We start from the raw sequence: 19353 nt of genomic DNA, 5'->3' as shown, positions 1-19353 counted from the left end.
CTGCAATACTAGGCAATTACAGCCAATGATCTTTTCTTTGTTACTTGTAATATTCATGGAAATTTGCTGTCACCCTCTTTACAGTCCCAGTCTGGTCCTGCTCCATATCTCATCCAAGTGTAAAACTCATCATCATTCAACACTATGACTTTGGACTTCGTCTAGTTTCTGAAAATGGTGTTCCAAAGATTCGAATTTGAAGGGATTATATATCTCCTTTCACAAACTCACCATCAAATCATCTCCACCAGCTAAACTGCAGACTCCTGACACGAGAAGCATCCGGTGGGCATCCAGGAAACTCACAGCGTTGATGCCATTACGATAGTGACTAGAGAAACAAAAGGTGTGGTTATCTTGAAACCCGTCTGTTGGGGACACCAGGTAACTGCGAAGGAATCCCTGGTAATCAACAAGTATCAGCTCGTAAGACCTGAAACAAGATGGAAATAACCTTAACAAGACCAGTAACATCTATAGAATTGCAAATTTCAAAAGTTAAAAAAAAAACAAGTTCCTTTTTCTTACTTTCAGACAGGTAAACTATAAGTAAGGTATATGCAAAATGTAAAAGGGTGACGCCCCATATTATTGAGGAAATTTCAGTGTGTAGAGAACTACAAAATCAATAACTGTTGTTAATAATAATTTGCTTCTTGAGGTCTACAGGGTGGTCCAAAAGTGTGGAGACACCTGAATAGAAGTTGAATGACATACTGTTCCACAAAACTAACATTGTAGGTTTGTAATAGGGGTGGGGGAAAATATTATAGGGGATATGATGATGATGGCCACCTTATTGAATTCAACTTCAAAATTTTAAATGGGAAAGGGGGTGATATGATATATATTAAATTAACTAGAATTTCACGAGAAATTCAATGGTGAAGGTTTTTTCGGCGTATCTTTAACCAATAAAAAGTTATAACTGAATTCTTGTACCAATTTGCTCCTTTTCGAGGTGTCAGAAAAAAGCATTAAAATGACTTTAGCATGTAAGACATTGAGATCAAAGTGACATCTAGGGAGAGAAGTTCGCATGCCATTGCAGATGACTTTATCAGATACATCCACAAAGAGCTGCACATTAGGAATGGTTGTCTCAAACATTTACAGTGTGACGCTTCGATTGAATGAAAAGTCCTTCACAGTGACAAGACTAATTTTCTTGTTCATAAGAAAGTTCATAAACAGAATATTCAATGCTTTTTATCTGATAACCCATTTTGGACAGATCACAGCCGAATGGTTAGTGCTGGTAAGTTAATGGTGTGGCATGCTGTGTGGAACACAATTGGTTAGTCCATTTTCCATTGATGGAACCTTAAATGCTTAGGGCTACTTGGATTTGTTTTTCATCCTTGCTTACGGAAGAAGGTACTTTTTTACAGAGTTCTTTTTCTCAGTATGGCGGAATACCAGAACACTATAGGAACATTGTGAAACAGTTTCTGTCCAAAGTTAGTTATCAGATGACAAGTGTCACATATTCTGTTTATTAACTTCAGCATGAACATAAACATTAGCATTGTAACTGTGAAGGGTTCTTTATTCAATGGAAGCGTCACACAGTAATTGTTCGAGACAACCATTCGTAATGCATAGCTTTTCGTGGATGCATCCGATTAAAATCATATGCAATGGCATGTGAACTTCTATACTGTATGTATGCAACAGTGTAGCACAGATTCATGGACATCACTGACATTTATTTCTTTGTTCTACCAGGAAGGAATACAAAAACTACTATCTGTACCATGTTATACCAGGTGTGCCAGCTAATAATTCTTAATTGATCCGAAAGAAAACAAGTGTATCTGGGAAAAAAGGTAACAAATGCTTTATTCAAAGTATGCGCCATCGCTAGCTATACATTGTGTCCATCTGTCCATCAAATTATGGATGCCCTTCCAGAAAAATCGTTCACATTTTGAGGTGATCCAGGCAGCAAGCCATTGTTCGACATCTTCGTAATTGTTGAAGTGTTGCTGGGAAAGTGAGTGAGACAAGTGGTAGTCCGAAGGGGCTAAGTCTGGTGAGTATGGCGGGTGGGGCAAGAATTTCCAGGCAAGTGCAGAAATGGTGTCTCTGATGCCTTTCGTTGTGTGATGAGGTGTTGTCATGCTGCAAAATCACTTTTCCGTGTCTTGTCGCCTAATCTGGGCTATTTTCGATCACATGGTTCAAACTGACGAGTTGTTGATGGTAGGGAACGGCATTCACTTTTTCACCTGGTTTCAGAAGCTCATGGTACACCACACCCTTCTGATCCCACCAAATGCACAGCATTGTCTTCTTCCAAAGCGATTCGGTTTTGCGGTCAATGTTGCCCCGTCCTCTCACATGAGCATCTACCAGCTTAGCACAGGGTAGAAACGATGAGATATCTCTGGGTACAGATCAGGGTGACTATCACTATGAATATATGGAAAGAAACAATAGATTTAACCCACTACGGAGGGTACAATTTGAAATATATTCTTGAATAATCATGTACAAATATTAAATAACTATGTAGATCTTTCCAACAATATTTTTCTTCTATTTTTATTTCTTATTAATTGTAGCCGATCTTCTTCTTTGGGCTTCTTCTTCTTGTAATCGCTGATTCTTCTTCTTCTTGTAATTGCTGAGGCTTTTTCTTCTTGTAATTGCTAAAGCTTCTTCTTCTTATAATTAATTGTGCATTTTTTCTTCTTTCTTTTCTTTATCGATCTTATCCAAATTGACGGAAATATTAATAAAAGCAATCTCCCAGACAAACAAAGAGAAAGGGGTTAGTTAAAGATCGCCGCTTGGCCGGCGCTAACCTTAACTTGGAGCTACAATGTATGTGCCTCCAAATGTGCTTGGGTGCTGCCGAGAAGTGGCACTACACCTGGGGAAAACAACCCAAAAGCCGCACGAAACTCTCAGTTCGTGGGAACTGTAATAGACACAAAATCGAAATTGCAATTTGACTTCTTTACTTTTGTATATTAATCGCTTATGTCATTACTGAATGATAATTCCCCTTTTCTCCTTATTTATATCATGTTATTATTTTAAACTTATTTATTTATTTCCTTATAATTAGTGTTAATATATACAATCGTTATTTCATCACATCTGCTCTTTCCGTTGTCTCTATTTACAATCGTATAAGTTCTCCTGGGTGGTGCCATCTCTTACCCACTTTCCAAACTTATTTATGCAGCATCTTTTATAACCGTTGTTCCTCTTGCATGCTGCCATCTATGGTCCTTTATTTCAAAGAAAAGCAACGCAGTTTGTGTACGTGACAATGTTGAAGGTTGTCCTGGGTTAGCCCATGACTTTTTGCATTTTGGGTTCTCGAAGTAGATTCATTTTTCGTCCCCAGTCACTATCCGATGCAAGAAAGACTTTCCTTCATGCCGAGAAAGCAACACTTCACACACAGTTTTTCGCTTTTCCATTTGTCTGTCGTTCAGATGATGTGGGACCCATTTTCCTGCCTTCTGGATCTTTCTCATGGCATGACGACAATCAGATATGGTTTGGCGACCAACATTTAACTTCTCTGCCAGTTGTTGTTGTGTTTGCGTATCATCTTCCTCCAACAGTGCTTGCAATTAGGCATCTTGGAATTTTTTCGGCTGGCCCAGGCAATCTTTGTCTTTCAAGTTGAAATCACCACTTTTGAATTGTCGAAACCAACGCACAGATGCGTCTTGCATTAGGACATTGTCACTGTACGTTTCCACAAGGATACGATGCCTTTCACTCGCGTTTTTCTTTTGATTGAACAAGAAAAGCAGGACGTGCCGCACATGCTCCTTATTTGGTTTGAAGGTCAACATGTTTCTCACACAAACCCAATATCACGATCACTCACACTCGGTTGCACATCCACTGCGTTTTGACAGGTACTGTCCTGGCAACACACTGACATAACAGTTGAGACTGTGCACCAACCCTTGCTTCCAGTGCAATCCAGCGACAAAATTAAGAATTATTAACCGGCACACCTGGTAATAAATGTATCAATAAATCTGGTAATCATGTAGAAATTAACATGAGTAAGAAGAAATGGTGTTTCTGATAAAATAATAAAATTTGAAAACAAATCATTGTTTTTCTTATAGAGCTCAATAGTATTTACTTTCCAAATGAGTTACCGAGCTACCCTTCTACCATATTATTCTCTCTCAGGACTTATTCTACTAATTTCTTAGATTCCTTACCTTGAATGCAATTACCTTATGATAAAGATCATTACAAAGCAGATGTTATTACTGATCACCACTCTGCACCTTAATTATCATTCGTGATCAATACTTTACATCTTAAATCATCATAACTGGTTGATACTCTTCACCAGAACCATAGTAAACAAATAATAAATACGTAGTAGTTATACAGTCTAGCTTCAAAATTTGTGTGCTAAGAACATACCACTTGGGACTCCTTATCCTGGGCTGTAGAAACAACACACATGCCAATGCATGCTTGCTATCAATTTGCTCTGGTTGCTGAGGATTATACTTTGGCTGCAAATAGATAAAGAGATTCACCTTGTAAAACAATTAATGTCTATTCCCCTAAAACAAGTTATCTCCCAAATAAAAATGAATACCCTTATTATGTGCAATGTGTCTCTGGGTATCGAACCTGGGACCCCTTCATTACAAGCCGATGACGTCACCACTATGCAATCAGGGAGGCCTGGCTACAATACACAAAATATCACTGTCAGTTCAATGAATTTGGATGGAACAATGATCGTGCACTCTCTATTTACATACTGAACCTTCCATTACTAATAAGAGACAGTCTGAAAAACTTTCAGGCATTACGAGAGGTTCTGAAAGTACTTAGTATATTTGAAATTTTATGGTGTAACACATTATTATCTAAATTATTATTAACTGACAGAAACGAAGCTGCCCGTGTATTCTATAACAACAGTGCTTTCTCAGGGTATAAAATAACACAAATCTCTGTTGCAATTTAGACAAACATGCATGTTTATTATGTACATAATGAGATCATGTCCTCATGAAAATTGTATCCATTTAACAATCATAACTCAGGGTGGCCACTCTAGGACCATCATAAAATTCAAATATAATTCCTGGTTTTCAAGGGGAACTTTACAAAAATTCAAGGGTTTCTACAAGCAGATATTTTCTCTATTTCAACCTTACATATTATCACCTCTCACCATCCACACACATACACTCACAAATATATTAACAATATAAAGGGTCTGCGTGATTCCAATGAATCCAAAAATTCTAATTCAATTCAAGTAAATAGTATATATATTTAATATATTTAGTTTAAGGTGCGGAGTTTACATTTGCCATTTTACATACTCAGGACTCGAAATATATCTACAAAGAAAAGTCATAAATGTTACGGGATATATTAATCTACAAAAAATTGTTAATTGTATAAGAATTTCAAACTCAAATTTACCTAATCGATTTCAAGATATCTTATCATGCAATAATCTTCCGTCTGTCAGATAGATATTTCTGCAAAGGACACTAACAAATTAAACGGATTGAGAGAATTCTGTCTTATTTTACACGCAGCTTTCTTTCCTTCCTCGATAAAAATAAATGCTAAACCATGGAAAACTTGCCTCAGGGCATTTATAAATATGTATAAATTCAAACCGATTTGGATTAATAAAAGTTGCAATTTTCCATGTCTAAGGAGAAAAATTCATGCAGAATTCCTGGACCCAATAATTCATGCGTAATTCCCAGAATTCGGATTTCCCGGTGAGTAGCCAACCTCTAACTTTAAAATATTATGTATATTACATAAGAAGTAATTTATTCATAATATAGACACAAATAATTACAGTAAAAATGCACACAGGATACCTACAGGATATATTGTGAAAATATTGCTGCCCAGAAGGTCATAAAATCCTACTGTACCATTGCTGTAGGCACACGCAAGCATGCTACAATCTGGACTCCAAGCCAATTTTCTCCATTGAGGAAAGGGGTCCTTTGGAACTAAACGTGAAAGAAAGACAATTTTTAAAAAGACCTGCAAAACTGACAATGTGGAATTTAAAAGAGATGCAGCACAACTGATTCGCAAAGGAGAAAATTAATAACTTATTGAAAAATTATGTGAAAATATGGCTCAATCTGAGCTTGTGACATTCTATGACATCCCCACAATCTGCACAAGGCAAAAATGTGTAAGTATTGTATTTTGTCACACACTGTATAAAATAATGGGCTCCATAACAGCAGACTATTTGGGTAAAATTGATTAAACCCAGAAGGTATTCAAGATTAATATGCTTAGACTAAAACTCATTTAAGAAAACTACATTTCATTAAGCAGTTATATGAGTCAGAAAGCAAACATTCTATACCTATTTTATTTTAAAGTGCTCCCCTGTGCATAGCACCACGCCATGAAGGCATATAGGGGATGTGGGGGTAACGCCCCCACACTTTCTTGATCCGGTCGTGAGTGGGGGTGATGTGTTCAGCATCACACCCCTGACTGCCTTTACCCCCCCGGGTTTCCCCCAGGTATCCATGTTATTCGACACTGGGTGGGCACCGGGGCCGCTTCCAACGTTAGAAAAGTTTCCGGTTTATCTTCATTAAACCAAAACCATTTTGCTCTCTTTTCAAGATGTGAGTATAATTGATTCAACATCAGAGTGCTTTGGCTTGGAATATTTTAAAATCAATAATATTTTGTCGGTAACGCGTCTGACTACCATGCTAAAGGTCCCGGGTTTGATCCCCGGCCGGTTCAAATCCGGGAACTTTTCTAACGTTGGAAGCGGCCCCGGCACCCACCCAGCGTCGAATAACATGGGTACCTGAGGGAAACCCTGGGGGGTAAAGGTGGTCAGGGGCGTGATGCTAATCACATCACCCCCACTCACGACCAGATCAAGAAAGTGTGGGGCGTTACTCCCACACCCCTATACACCTTCATGGCATGGTGCTATTCACAGGGGAGCACTTTACCTTTACCTTTATAATATTTTGTGTGAGGGAGGACCATAACTCAACTGTTTATAGACTTATATGTATTTCAATTTTGCAAACAAATGTTTGGGCCCACTTTTGACCCACCCTAATGTATTTACAAATCGAAAGTTGGATAATTCAAATTACATAATTTGAATTCAAATCGTCTAATAATGATGTGATGTTTTTGTCAAGCTGGATTGATTTAAATCAGGTGATTTTTTTAAAAAAATCTCTGATTTAAATCACTTTAAATAAATAATATATAGAATAACGTGCATAAGAATGTTGTAGATATCACAATCACTCTTAGTGAAAGTACATTAATCTCCTAATCATTTAATGGTGTATTATTAGGCTCTAAGAAAGGAAAATAAAGGAGATAAAATACATGTACAGATGGTCTGAAGCTCATACGAAAGGAAATGTACACACACATTTCTCTTGATTTCAAATTCAATAATTTTTATATGCAAAAATAGCAAAAATTTTGTGTAGAAAAGTATATAAAATACTAATCATGTTAAACCATAAATAGTGTAATTATCATTAAACTGTAAAAAAAACATGGCAGCTGATATTTTTTAAATTACTATTAAACAATTCTCCAAAATTAAGCTACTAAGACTATAAAAATATTTAAGTTACACTTATAGAGCAGATCCAGAATATTTATTATCACTGGAAGAAAAGTTACTGAAAATTACTATTGTTTCATTAACACACTAAACAAACATTTCCATAGCAGGTACAGTATCAGAAACAGAAAAATGTTTGCTTACATATAATTTTTTAATTCCTTTTATCTATATGTATGATGCAAAAAAAACATACAAGCAATTTAAGAATGTTTTCTTTATAAAACTTTAAAAAATCGATTTAAATAAAAATCAACAAAAACATTTTTTAAAATAAAAAATAACGATTTTTATCCACCCTCGTTTTTTTAATTCAAATTTTGGATAATTCGAACATTTTTCGTGTCGCCTTGGAGTTTGAATTAAAAAGAGTCCACTGATGCTCATGTCATCAAGGTGTAATGCATATAATTTAGATTTTATACATGCAAAAGTGGTCGCATTTAATGATTTACATTAGAAATTCAGACATAAGTGGTAAGGTGAAGTAAGGAGTCACTGTGGACAAATCACTTGAGTTGATCCCTCTAAACAACAATGTCAATAAGCAATAGTCAATTGACTGGGTTTAAGCCTGATGACTGATGCTAACGACGTCAGTCCTATTGCTGAGACGAGTAATTTACATATTAAGGCCTCAGAGCCTCCTTCTTGAGATTGTTATGGGCTGATGTTATACATTTGTCAGCTGAACATGAGCCACATCATCAGCTTGGTCCGAGGGCAGTGTTATTCCAGTGCTGACTGGTTCATTCCAAATAGCAGGAAGGTTACTCCAAGTAAAGTACTTAGAATATATTTTCAAATCTTGACAAGTTTACCGAAGTCTAAAAAAAATTAATATGCAGAAGTTTGAAGCACAATTGTAGACCAACTAGCACTCACGTAAAGTAAAATAAAGTGCTCCCCTGTGCTTTGCACCATGCCATGAACGTGTATAGGGAGTGTGGAGTTAGGGCGCCACACTTTCTTGATCACGACCAAAGGTGGGAGTGATGTTATCAGCACCACACCCCTGGTCACCTTTACCCCACCCCCAGGTTCCAAATTTGTATGACGTTGGGTGGTCACCAGAGCCACTTGAACAGGTGGAGAAAATCCCAGTTCTCCCCTGCCGGGCATCGAACCCGGGTCTCTCGCATGGTAGTCAGATGCCCTAACGACTGAGCTACCGCACTGATGTTGAATATAGAATAGGATCTAAGTGTGTAAGTGTAGTTTTTAACCCCTTCATGAAATAAATTGTTGTAAGTAAATATTAAATGCTATACTCACTAACGGCTTTTCCCACAACTGATGAATATTCATCCCTTGAAGAGCGAATCTCTAGCAAAGTATCCTGCGCAACGGCAACCACCTTCCCCTTCTCTCCAATCGCAAACTGCCATGGAAGCTGATGATTTATTAGGCTGGAATCAATCAGAATATACTTGTAGTGCATCTACTAATATTAGAGTTAAGTTTCTAGGCATTGTAGTGTTATTATAACCTGAAAAAACCCAACCCAGGTGGGTTTTTCAGGAATTTTTTTTCAGATAAAACCCAGGCAAAACTGTTTTTTTTTTCAGGTTATGTTTATAAATATATATATTTTAAAAATTAAATACATTTTTCCCTGATAGTAATATATTGGAACATTCAATTTGTATTGTTTTTGTTCAGTGAATCAAGAACAATTTAATATTTTCTGTTAATATAGTTAAGAATTGACAATGAAGGTCTCACGCCTTGAAATGATTACATTAAAAACATACATAACCCATGCCGCAACAGACCATTGAGGGCCCAGGCCTACCTACCAACTGCTCTCTCACCAGATCCTACTTTGGGGGCGACATGTGGTCAGCACGACGAACCCCCAGTCGTCGTCGTAGATTTTTATCACCAGGTTACGCTACTCATTCGTAGCACCCCAATTTAATCATGATGGTGAGTGTTCACCATTCTCATACACAGGCCGAAATCTCAGGAGACTCAAAACTGCACACGTCCCATAGCTAGAGCCCAAAGCATGAACGCACAGCCACAGTGCGGGACAAATGATTAAATTATCTAAAATACAGTACTATGTTCTGAAAAATTTGACCAATAGTTTGATTCTACTCTTGCTGGATGACGTAACAGTTAATAGATCTATGATCAGTTTCCAGTGTTGTGCATTTGCAATACTATACTAATACTTGATAGCTGTGGTGGTTTAGTCAACCTCCATGGCAGAGTGGTTAGCACAGCATGCTGCAATGCCAGGGCTTCTGGGTTCGAATCCTGGTTCGGACATGGTGTTTGTCCCAATGATAATAGAGAAAAAGAAAATTGAGAAAATAGAGAGAACAAGGGGGGATACTACTGCTTAGGGGTATTACTTTTATTACAAATGTAAAAAAAAACTAGACAGGCTGGCTGACTGCCATGCAGAAGACCCGGGTTCGGATCTTGGGGTGTGTGATCTAAGGTCAGTATTTTTCCGGTCTTGTCCCTGCATAAAGCAGTTCTGGAACTCACCCAGCCTCAACTCAATGGGTCCTGGTGGGGGAGGGGTAAAGGCAGCTAGAGTTTGGTTGTGATCACATCACCTCCAAAATGGTCGATATCAAGAATATGTCGGGCCCTACCCCCATATCCCCTGAATGTGCCTTCATGGCATGGTGAACTTTACCTTTACCTACTACACAACATACGATAGCTGCACACACGCTTTAAAATCTGCTTCAATACAGTTTGTTCACAGTTGTTTTTTTTCCATTATTTTTGGGGATGTTTCAAGTTTGAAATCTCCTCCGTGTATTAACCGTGCCAAAATTATAAGGCTGACATATTTAATTGTCTTGACTGATTTCCTCCAAATGGAATACTGTATCTATCATCCAAAATATCTGGTTGCTATGAAACTAACAGTTCCATGGACAAAACATTAGTGGCCCCCATTTGGATCCCAACATACATATGCACTATATTGTTAAAAAATTATTTGTCACGCCATAGCTTACGAAATGCCCTAAAATATTTAAGTCTCTTTTATTAATGTACAAAAACGTAGTTTAGGCAGATATTTGAAAGTGGCATCAGAATTTGGAGCTACCTCAGAATATGAAAAATAAATTTTTCATCCACCATCTTGAAATATTTTCAACAAATGAAAATGCAAAATAAAATCATTCCCTGGGTGTACCTATTTGCAACATGAATTTTAGCTTAAAAACTCTAAATTTGCTACAGATATCGTGGTCTCAAAATTGGTGACTTTCCCCCACTCTTCCTAAACCACACACTATATTACAAAGTTTTTATTAAAAACTTAAACACAAGTAATGTCGTAATGTAGCTGAGGTAAAGTAAAAAAAAAGGTAAAGTGTTTCCCTGTGCTTAACGTTAGAAAAGTTCCTGGATTTGAACCAGTCGGGGATCGAACCCGGGACCTTCAGCATGGTAGTCAGACGCGTTACCGACTGAGCCACCGCAGCTGAGACTTGATTTTTTTAATCTACGAAAATCTAATCTCAAATATTTGCATAACTTAAAGCTCTCGCAAGGCATGTTAAATCGTACATCATCTTTAAACATGATGACAATTTTTTCTCAAATACAATATGACAACAATCCTTTAAGTTATCTTGTAACTCTAAAAATTGCAACTCAAAAGCTTTACATTTATGGCATTTAAACCATGAAATATAATTTTAAAAGTTTTACTGCAAAATTGCGGACCAATGAATTATCTACAATGACTGAGTTTAGTTCCTTATACTCAGAATATTAATTGTAGACAGTTTTGAGGAAAAAGAGAACATGGTATAAAGTGTGCATGCAACATGAGGAAAAGCAGCTTTTCATTCACTATCTTGACACACATTGTTCAATTTCACTAACATGTAATACCATTGCAGTCTGTCAAGTTTTCTAGATGCAGAAACATGTTACCATGGTCAGTAAATAGATGACTTGTCTTTCTTTGCCCATCCACCCCACCCATGCTCCTCTCATATCGTGCATTATGTTTCGATAATTTTATTGTGAATTACAATGCAAGTAATGTAATAAAGCTCCTGAAAGTTTTATGCACATAGCTCGAAATTATACTCTCAAAAGGTTTGAAAATGTCAAAAATTGTCAGAATATGAAAGTATACATACACATGCATTATATTTACTTGAGGACCCCACATCTCCAATTTTTAAGAAAAAAAAATTAATTGTGGTAGATTATGCAAGTGCTCGACTTCTTGGGTATAGAGCTCCTAACCACAAATAACATTTATCCTACATGGGCAAGCAACCCATTACATTCAATCAATGCACTGAACTGGAGGGAGAGAGAGATCATTGTCTCAGTGCAAGGCATTGGAAAGAAAACAGAACTTTTGCACACATACTAAATTTTGAGAAATGAAATGAATCATTTGAAAAGTGTTTGATTTAATTATACCACAGCTAACTTTATTCTACTTTCAGGACATTTAAATAAAATGTACTCAATTCTCCTTTGTAATGTTTTATACATGGAAGAATTTGTTGTAAAAGTTGATCGTCACAGGCGAAACTATGTGGCTTGCCCACATACGGAAGTGACTGATATCTATAGTGCTATCATATTTCAAAATTATAAACTTTGTTCGTTCAATGTTTTATCTAAATAGTTCAGACCCTCTTGATTTTTTGTTTCGTATTATTTCCATTAAAAGTCTATTTCTAGCATGATTTGAGAAAAATATCCTGAAAAAAACCACTGTGACTTTTACCACAATAATTATTTCACAAGTTTTCTCAAACTGTTGACAATTCTAGAACCTCACAATTATCTAAAGCAATAATTTACAACCTTTTCTGAAAAAACCCACATTTTGAGTGGGCTTTTTCAAGGTGGGTTTTTCTGAAAAAACCTGCCTGGGGAAAACTGGGCTGGGCCCACCCGGGCCAACCCTGCAATACAGTGCAATAAATTTTGCATCTTGCTTTGGAATTACTAAAAATTGTCTTTACTTTAAACATATAAATAAGATTACTAGTAACTTTTATATGCATCAAGTCATCATTCATCCTTATTCTACGCCTATGAACTAGGGATGGCCAGATCCGGATCCGGTTGGTTCTGGATACTAAGGATCCGGATCCTAAAATTTTTCGGATCCGGATCCATTTTGATATCCCACATGAGCGCTTCTTTGGAAAGTAAGAATGTGTTTATAACATATTGTTACCTGCTAATATATATATATAGTATGTGTGCGCGCGTGCGCGATTTGTAATTAATTAATACACTTACAAGGGAGGTCTAAGTCTCCCCCTCTGATTTCCATGAAACTTGGCAGGTGTATAGAGGGGCCCAAAGGAAGAAATACGTGTTTTTGTGTTTCAGCTAAAAAACTGTTTTAGGTGGCAACCCCCCCCCCCTCAAATGTCAAGATGAGGAGAAATTGAAGTGGGGATCTGACCCCGAAACCACGTAAATATGGCATAGGAAGAAACAGGGGGCATAGGGCCCCTCTATACACCTGTCAAATTTCATGGAAATCGGAAGGGGACACAGGGGTCAAATGATCCCCACGTCAATTTGTCCTCATCTTGACATTTGAGGTGGGTTTTGCCCCTAAAACAGATTTTTAGCCGAAACAAACACGTATTTCTTCCTTTGGGCCCCTCTATACACCTGCGAAATTTCATGAAAATCGGAAGGGGATACAGGGGTCAAATTCCCACTTAAATTTGTCCTCATTTTGACATTTCAGGGGGTTTGCCCCCTAAAACAGCCGAAACAAAAAAACACGTATTTCTTCCTTTGGGTCCCTTTATGCACCTGTCAAGTTTCATGGAAATCGGAGGGGGACACAGGGGTCAGATCCTTACTTCAATTTGTCCTCATCTTGACATTTGATGGGATTTTGCCCCTAAAACAGTTTTTTAGCCGAAACAAACAAACACGTATTTCTTCCTTTGGGTCCCTCTATACACCTGCGAAGTTTCATGAAAATCGGAAGGGGATACAGGGGTCAAATTCCCACTTAAATTTGTCCTCATTTTGACATTTCAGGGGGTTTGCCCCCTAAAACAGCCGAAACAAAAAAACACGTATTTCTTCCTTTGGGTCCCTTTATGCACCTGTCAAGTTTCATGGAAATCGGAGGGGGACACAGGGGTCAGATCCTTACTTCAATTTGTCCTCATCTTGACATTTGATGGGATTTTGCCCCTAAAACAGTTTTTTAGCCGAAACAAACAAACACGTATTTCTTCCTTTGGGCCCCTCTATACACCTGCGAAGTTTCATGAAAATCGGAAGGGGATACAGGGGTCAAATTCCCACTTAAATTTGTCCTCATTTTGACATTTCAGGGGGTTTGCCCCCTAAAACAGCCGAAACAAAAAAACACGTATTTCTTCCTTTGGGTCCCTTTATGCACCTGTCAAGTTTCATGGAAATCGGAGGGGGACACAGGGGTCAGATCCTTACTTCAATTTGTCCTCATCTTGACATTTGATGGGATTTTGCCCCTTAAAACAGTTTTTTAGCCGAAACAAACAAACACGTATTTCTTCCTTTGGGCCCCTCTATACACATGCAAAAAAGTAAAGTAAAGTGCTCCCCTGCGTATAGGGGGTGTGGGGGTAACGCCCAACACTTTCTTGATCCGGTCATGAGTGGGGGTGATGTGATCAGCATCACGCCCCTGACCGCCTTTACCCCCCAGGGTTTCCCCCAGGTACCCATGTTATTCGATGCTGGGTGGGTGCCGGGGCCGCTTTCCATCGTTAGAAAAGTTCCCGGATTTGAACCGGCCGGGGATCGAACCCGGGACCTTTAGCATGGTAGTCAGACGCGTTACCGACTGAGCCACATGCAAAGTTTCATGAAAATCGGAGGGGGACACAGGGGTCAATTGCCCACTTAAATTTGTCCTCATTTTGACATTTGAGGGGGTTTGCCCCCTAAAACAGTTTTTTAGCCGAAACAAAAAACACGTACTTCTTCCTTTGAGCCCGTTTATACACACACCTGCCAAGTATCATGGAAATCGGAGGAGGACACAGGGGTAAGATCCTCACTTCAATTTGTCCTCATCTTGACATTTGAGGGGGTTTTGCCCCCTAAAACCGTTTTAGCTGAAACAAAAAAAAAACACGAATTTCTTCCATTGGGCCCCACTATACACCTGCCAAGTTTCATGGAAATCGGAGGGGGACACTTAGATAACCTCCCTTGTTAGGCTTACACTTTGTAATTATATAACACTGCATATATTATAATGTTTTACTTTAATTTGTAAAACTGTAACTGTAGAACAATTGTATATAATTTGTATAACATTTCTATCTTGCTATATGTGTTAAAGGTTTCATCCTGGAATGGAATGTCTCACATTTATGTGTGTTTCCATTTCCAATACATTCGAATGAATACATATTCGTTTCAATGGCATTTACAAAATCACCTCTAACATTTTATGTTAAACAAGTAAGATTATTTTTGTGCACGAGTGTGTTAGCCGATGTGCGGCAAAGTATTTTAGGAACAACACTTGAAAAAAATCTTGTAGGAGTAACTAATGAAAAATTTCTTTGTAATCGAAGATCATAATACCTCTTAAGGTGTGGTAATATTATAATGGGATTGAGATACGAAACTCTCGGATCCAGATCCGTAACTTTCGGATCCGGATCCGAACGGATCCGGATTTTTTCGGATCCGTTTGGCCATCCCTACTATGAACCCATGAATATATTTTTGGGGAATTTTTAATTCATTGTATTTCTGAACAACATAATGTAAATAATGCCAAATTTTATTTTAAACACATTCAAAAACTTATCAAAAACTTATGCGTACAATTTAAGTGAATACACAAAATAGAATAGAAAATGGAAAAGATTGGATTGATATTGCCAGAATAGGTACAGATGGAAGGCTTGTGTTGCTGCAGCCATAAACCTTTGGGTTTAAGAATGCTAGAGAGTTAGTTAGTTACAAGCAATAGAGGTGGCGGTGAGGTGGGGCAGTTTCCTCCCACTTTTCGCCACTTTTCCCCCGCACTATGCTAAATCTTATCTACAAAAAAAAAGGGTCTTTGCCCTCCCAGTTTTAGAACCCAATCGCCACCACTGATTGAAATATAAACCAGAGGTCATTATAAGTATTATTTCTTTAAAGTCCACAGTTTCTAATTTTCAGTTATGAAGAATTTACAAACTTTGATACATTTTCTTTTAACACTTCCAAAGTATCATTCCTCATGGATATGCAATAATACTAATTTGCATAAATAGCTACTGGTACTTAAGTCATACCTGCAAATATCCTTTCCGATTGGACTTTCCTTACTCCATACATGGAAAGCATTTCTTAGGGACCATGTTGATTGTGTCTTGACATTAATCAAACTATCAGCTGGTCTTGTTGCCTTCTACAAGAATCACAAAGAAGGAAAACAAAAGTTATATTATAATGCGGAGTATTACAATTTTAAAAAAAATAATGACTTATTTCTCATATGAACACTTTCGGTAAAAATTTACTATTCCACAAACACATGTAACTTCTTCATTTCGTCACTTTTAACATTCGTACTTACCTATCTGATTCGCAGAACATTCTTGAAGGTGTATTCACGTTTTTTTGATGAAAGTAATTTCAATTTTTCACATTACGAGTACTTCTTTATTTGCGTTGTTTCGTTTGCGTGAGAAACAGTATGGCACGTACACCTTCACAGATCATCGCACCTCGTGCTTCTGTTTTGTCGATGCAGTGTTTCCAACCTTCGTAACCCAAAAAACACTCGTCAAGCGGAATTTCTTTTTTAAGCTTCTTCGCATTATTTTACGAACAAAATTTTATTAAAATTTCAGTATCCACCAAAAGTCAGAAATTCCTTTATTTTCTTCCTTTTCACATTGGTACTTACGTACTCTGCATTCCTAAGGATTCTTGAAGGTGCCATTTCATTTTTTTCAAGCAAATAATCTCAATTTTCAAGATATCGAGTAATTCTTGTTTGTTTCTTTTCGCTTGCGTTACATGCAATATGGCAGAGAAATCTTGACTAGCGTTGTCCATAATCAGTGATTATGCAGTGTTGCAATCTTCTTCATAAAAAAAAAACCTACTTTCATGTTACTTATTTTGTATTTTTTTCCAGGTTTGAAAACCCCATGAACCATGCACGGCAAGGTACGGAAAGTCAGTTCGGTAAGTACTTTCTCCTGTAAAATTGAAGAAATAAGTCTTGCGGATACAAAAATTTTACCAAAATTTTAACTATGCTTGCCTAACCTAGCCTTGCAGGTAATGGTTCGTGGGGCTATGTGTGGATGGTTTTTGCAGCTATCCGTCAATGGTTTGTGGGGCTACCAGTTTTTCAAGTACCCAATTACAAAATCCAGTGGATCTTCCACCCCCGGTATGAATTTCGGTAAATATCCAATATTGCCTGAAAGGATTTCTTCAAATTTACAGGAGAAACTACTTACTGAAATCAGTTTCTGTAGCCTTGTTGAAGTTCTTGGAGGTATTTTCTTTCGCGGAAACTGAAAACTTCACCATAGAATGCTGCACAACAAGAAATAATCACTTGTTATGTAAGGAACTTGCATTTTCTGTAACATTATGCCATTGTTTCCATTATGTACCTGCAGATGGCGTGAATGTCAAAAGTCATGCGGTCTCGCCAGTGTTTCCAAACGTGCCTTTTATTTACGAGAATTTTTTTTTAACTATGCTTACCTAACCTGACCCAACCTAACCTTGCCGGAAATGGTCCGTGGGACTATTGTGAATGGTTTTTGGGGCTATCCGTGAATGGTTTTTGGGGCTATCCGTGAATGGTTTTTGGGGCTATCCATCAATGGTTCATGGGGCTATCCATCAATGGTTTGTGATGACATAATGAACACGAAAGTAGGTATTTTTCAGTTAAGAAGGTTGAAACACTGCATACCCACTCTAAATCGACAAAACACAAGCACGACGCGCGATGATCCATGACGAGTGCACGCCATATTGTCTGTTACCCAAACAGAACAAAGACGACAAATAATGACTCGCAATATGAAAAGTTTACACTATTTTATGGAAAAAGGCATAACTTCACCTTAAAGAATCTTCCACAATGCAGAATAGGTAAGTATCAATGCTAAAATTAACGAAATTAACGAGTGAGAGGTGTTCGGGTCCTATCGGAAAACAATGGCACGGTTGGAACCCCTGCAATTGACAAAACACAAGCACGACGCGCGATAATCTACGGAGGTGTACGTGTGAAAGGCTATTGTGCATCGGAGAATTAATTTTCAACAAAAATAATGAATTTCTGCTATGATACATTCCCACATGACAGAAAACACCTTCCAGATGTTAGACAATGCTACAGGAACTTATTACCATAAGTAGTTTCTTGTGTAAAAATGAAGAAATCTGTTTGTGGAATAGTAAATTAGTAGCCAAGAAGGTAAATGTTTACTATCCTTCGGACACCTGTGGGGCTATGCGTCAATGGTTCGTGGGGCTATGCGAGAATGGTGTGTGGGGCTACAAATATTTTTTTCGAAACCCATTTTTGGTAAATGTTTACTATCCTTCGGACACCTATAACTTCTGAGTTTTGTCAATTTTTGACATTTGTACTTACCTATCTGCTTCACGGATCATTTCTTAACGTGTATTCACGTTTTCTTGATCAATTTTTTTTTTAAAAAAAGTGTTTTGTAACTGAAGAACGTACGTTTCCGCAAATGGTTTGTGGGGCTATGTGTCAATGGTTCGTGGGGCTATGCGAGAATGGTGTGTGGGGCTATGCGAGAATGGTGTGTGGGGCTACTCATATTCTTTTCAAAACCAATTTTTAACTATTGGAACCTATTGTGACCCTACCTAACCTAACCTTACCGGAAATGGTTCGTGGGGCTATGCGTCAATGGTTGAATTTCCGCTATGAAACATTCCCACATCACACAAAACACCTTCCAGATGTTAGACAATACTACAGGAACTTATTACGTTAAGTAGTTTCTTATGTAGAAATGAAGACATCTCTACGAAGGATAGTAAACTAGTACCCAATATTTAACTATTGTAACCTATGCGTGACCCTACCTAACCTAACCTTACCGGAAATGGATCGTGGGGCTATGTACGAAATCTGTCCGAAGGATAGTATACAAGTACCGATATTTGTATCAATTGTGTTACAACTTGCGTGTACTAAAACATAAAATATATTACGATATCCCACGTCTGCAGATATAGTTTCAGGTTTGATGTAATGTGTTCAGCTGAAGTGTACCCTGACAGCATAGATTTTAATTTTTAAAAAGATGAAAGAAAAAATATATACCAGCAATTCTGGTTCCTGTTTCCATTCAGAATACACCAGTAATTCATACAGAATGTTTTCGTCTTCTATTTCTTGCACATCAAATCTTCCACAACTTTCTGTTTGCGCCATATTGCTTCACAGTTACAAATCAACAAACCAACTTCTTTCTTATTCTCTCAGCTGTTCGCTCACATAAGCACAGCGTACAACCAAGGATTATATTATCCTTGGTACAGGGTCAAGGAAATTAAATTAGTAATAAGGTGTATTTTATACAGCATTTACGGGTGTGCGGGACAGAATTTCTTTCGTCGGGACGGGAAATTTTTTTAATCCCGACATTCGGGACGGGAAAAATCTGCCATTTCCCGACGAAGTCGGGAAATTGTCGGGACGGGAAATGTTCGAAATTTCCCGAAGCTCTAGAAAT

The 19353-nt window shown here is 37.7% G+C and overlaps 1 protein-coding gene across 1 annotated transcript in view; it reads right to left on the bottom strand.

The window, feature by feature from the left end:
• LOC146002131 (NBAS subunit of NRZ tethering complex-like) overlaps positions 1-19096 on the bottom strand; it is a 103997-nt gene extending 84901 nt beyond the window's left edge. Inside the window, exons 1-6 of the mRNA XM_083139853.1 lie at positions 18942-19096; positions 15898-16013; positions 8897-9030; positions 5863-5996; positions 4417-4511; positions 232-433 (exon numbers count right to left, since the gene is read on the bottom strand). Coding sequence (XP_082995979.1) covers positions 232-433; positions 4417-4511; positions 5863-5996; positions 8897-9030; positions 15898-16013; positions 18942-19052 — 792 coding nt within the window. The 5' untranslated portion in view covers positions 19053-19096. The remainder of the gene's footprint in view (positions 1-231; positions 434-4416; positions 4512-5862; positions 5997-8896; positions 9031-15897; positions 16014-18941) is intronic.
• Positions 19097-19353: the final 257 nt, after the last annotated feature.

The sequence above is a fragment of the Lepisma saccharinum genome, chromosome 1 (genome assembly GCF_977018435.1).
Source record: "Lepisma saccharinum chromosome 1, izLepSacc3.1, whole genome shotgun sequence".
NCBI lineage: Eukaryota > Metazoa > Arthropoda > Insecta > Zygentoma > Lepismatidae > Lepisma > Lepisma saccharinum.
Note: the sequence above shows the minus strand (reverse complement) of the source record. Positions and strands in the feature narration are given on the sequence as shown.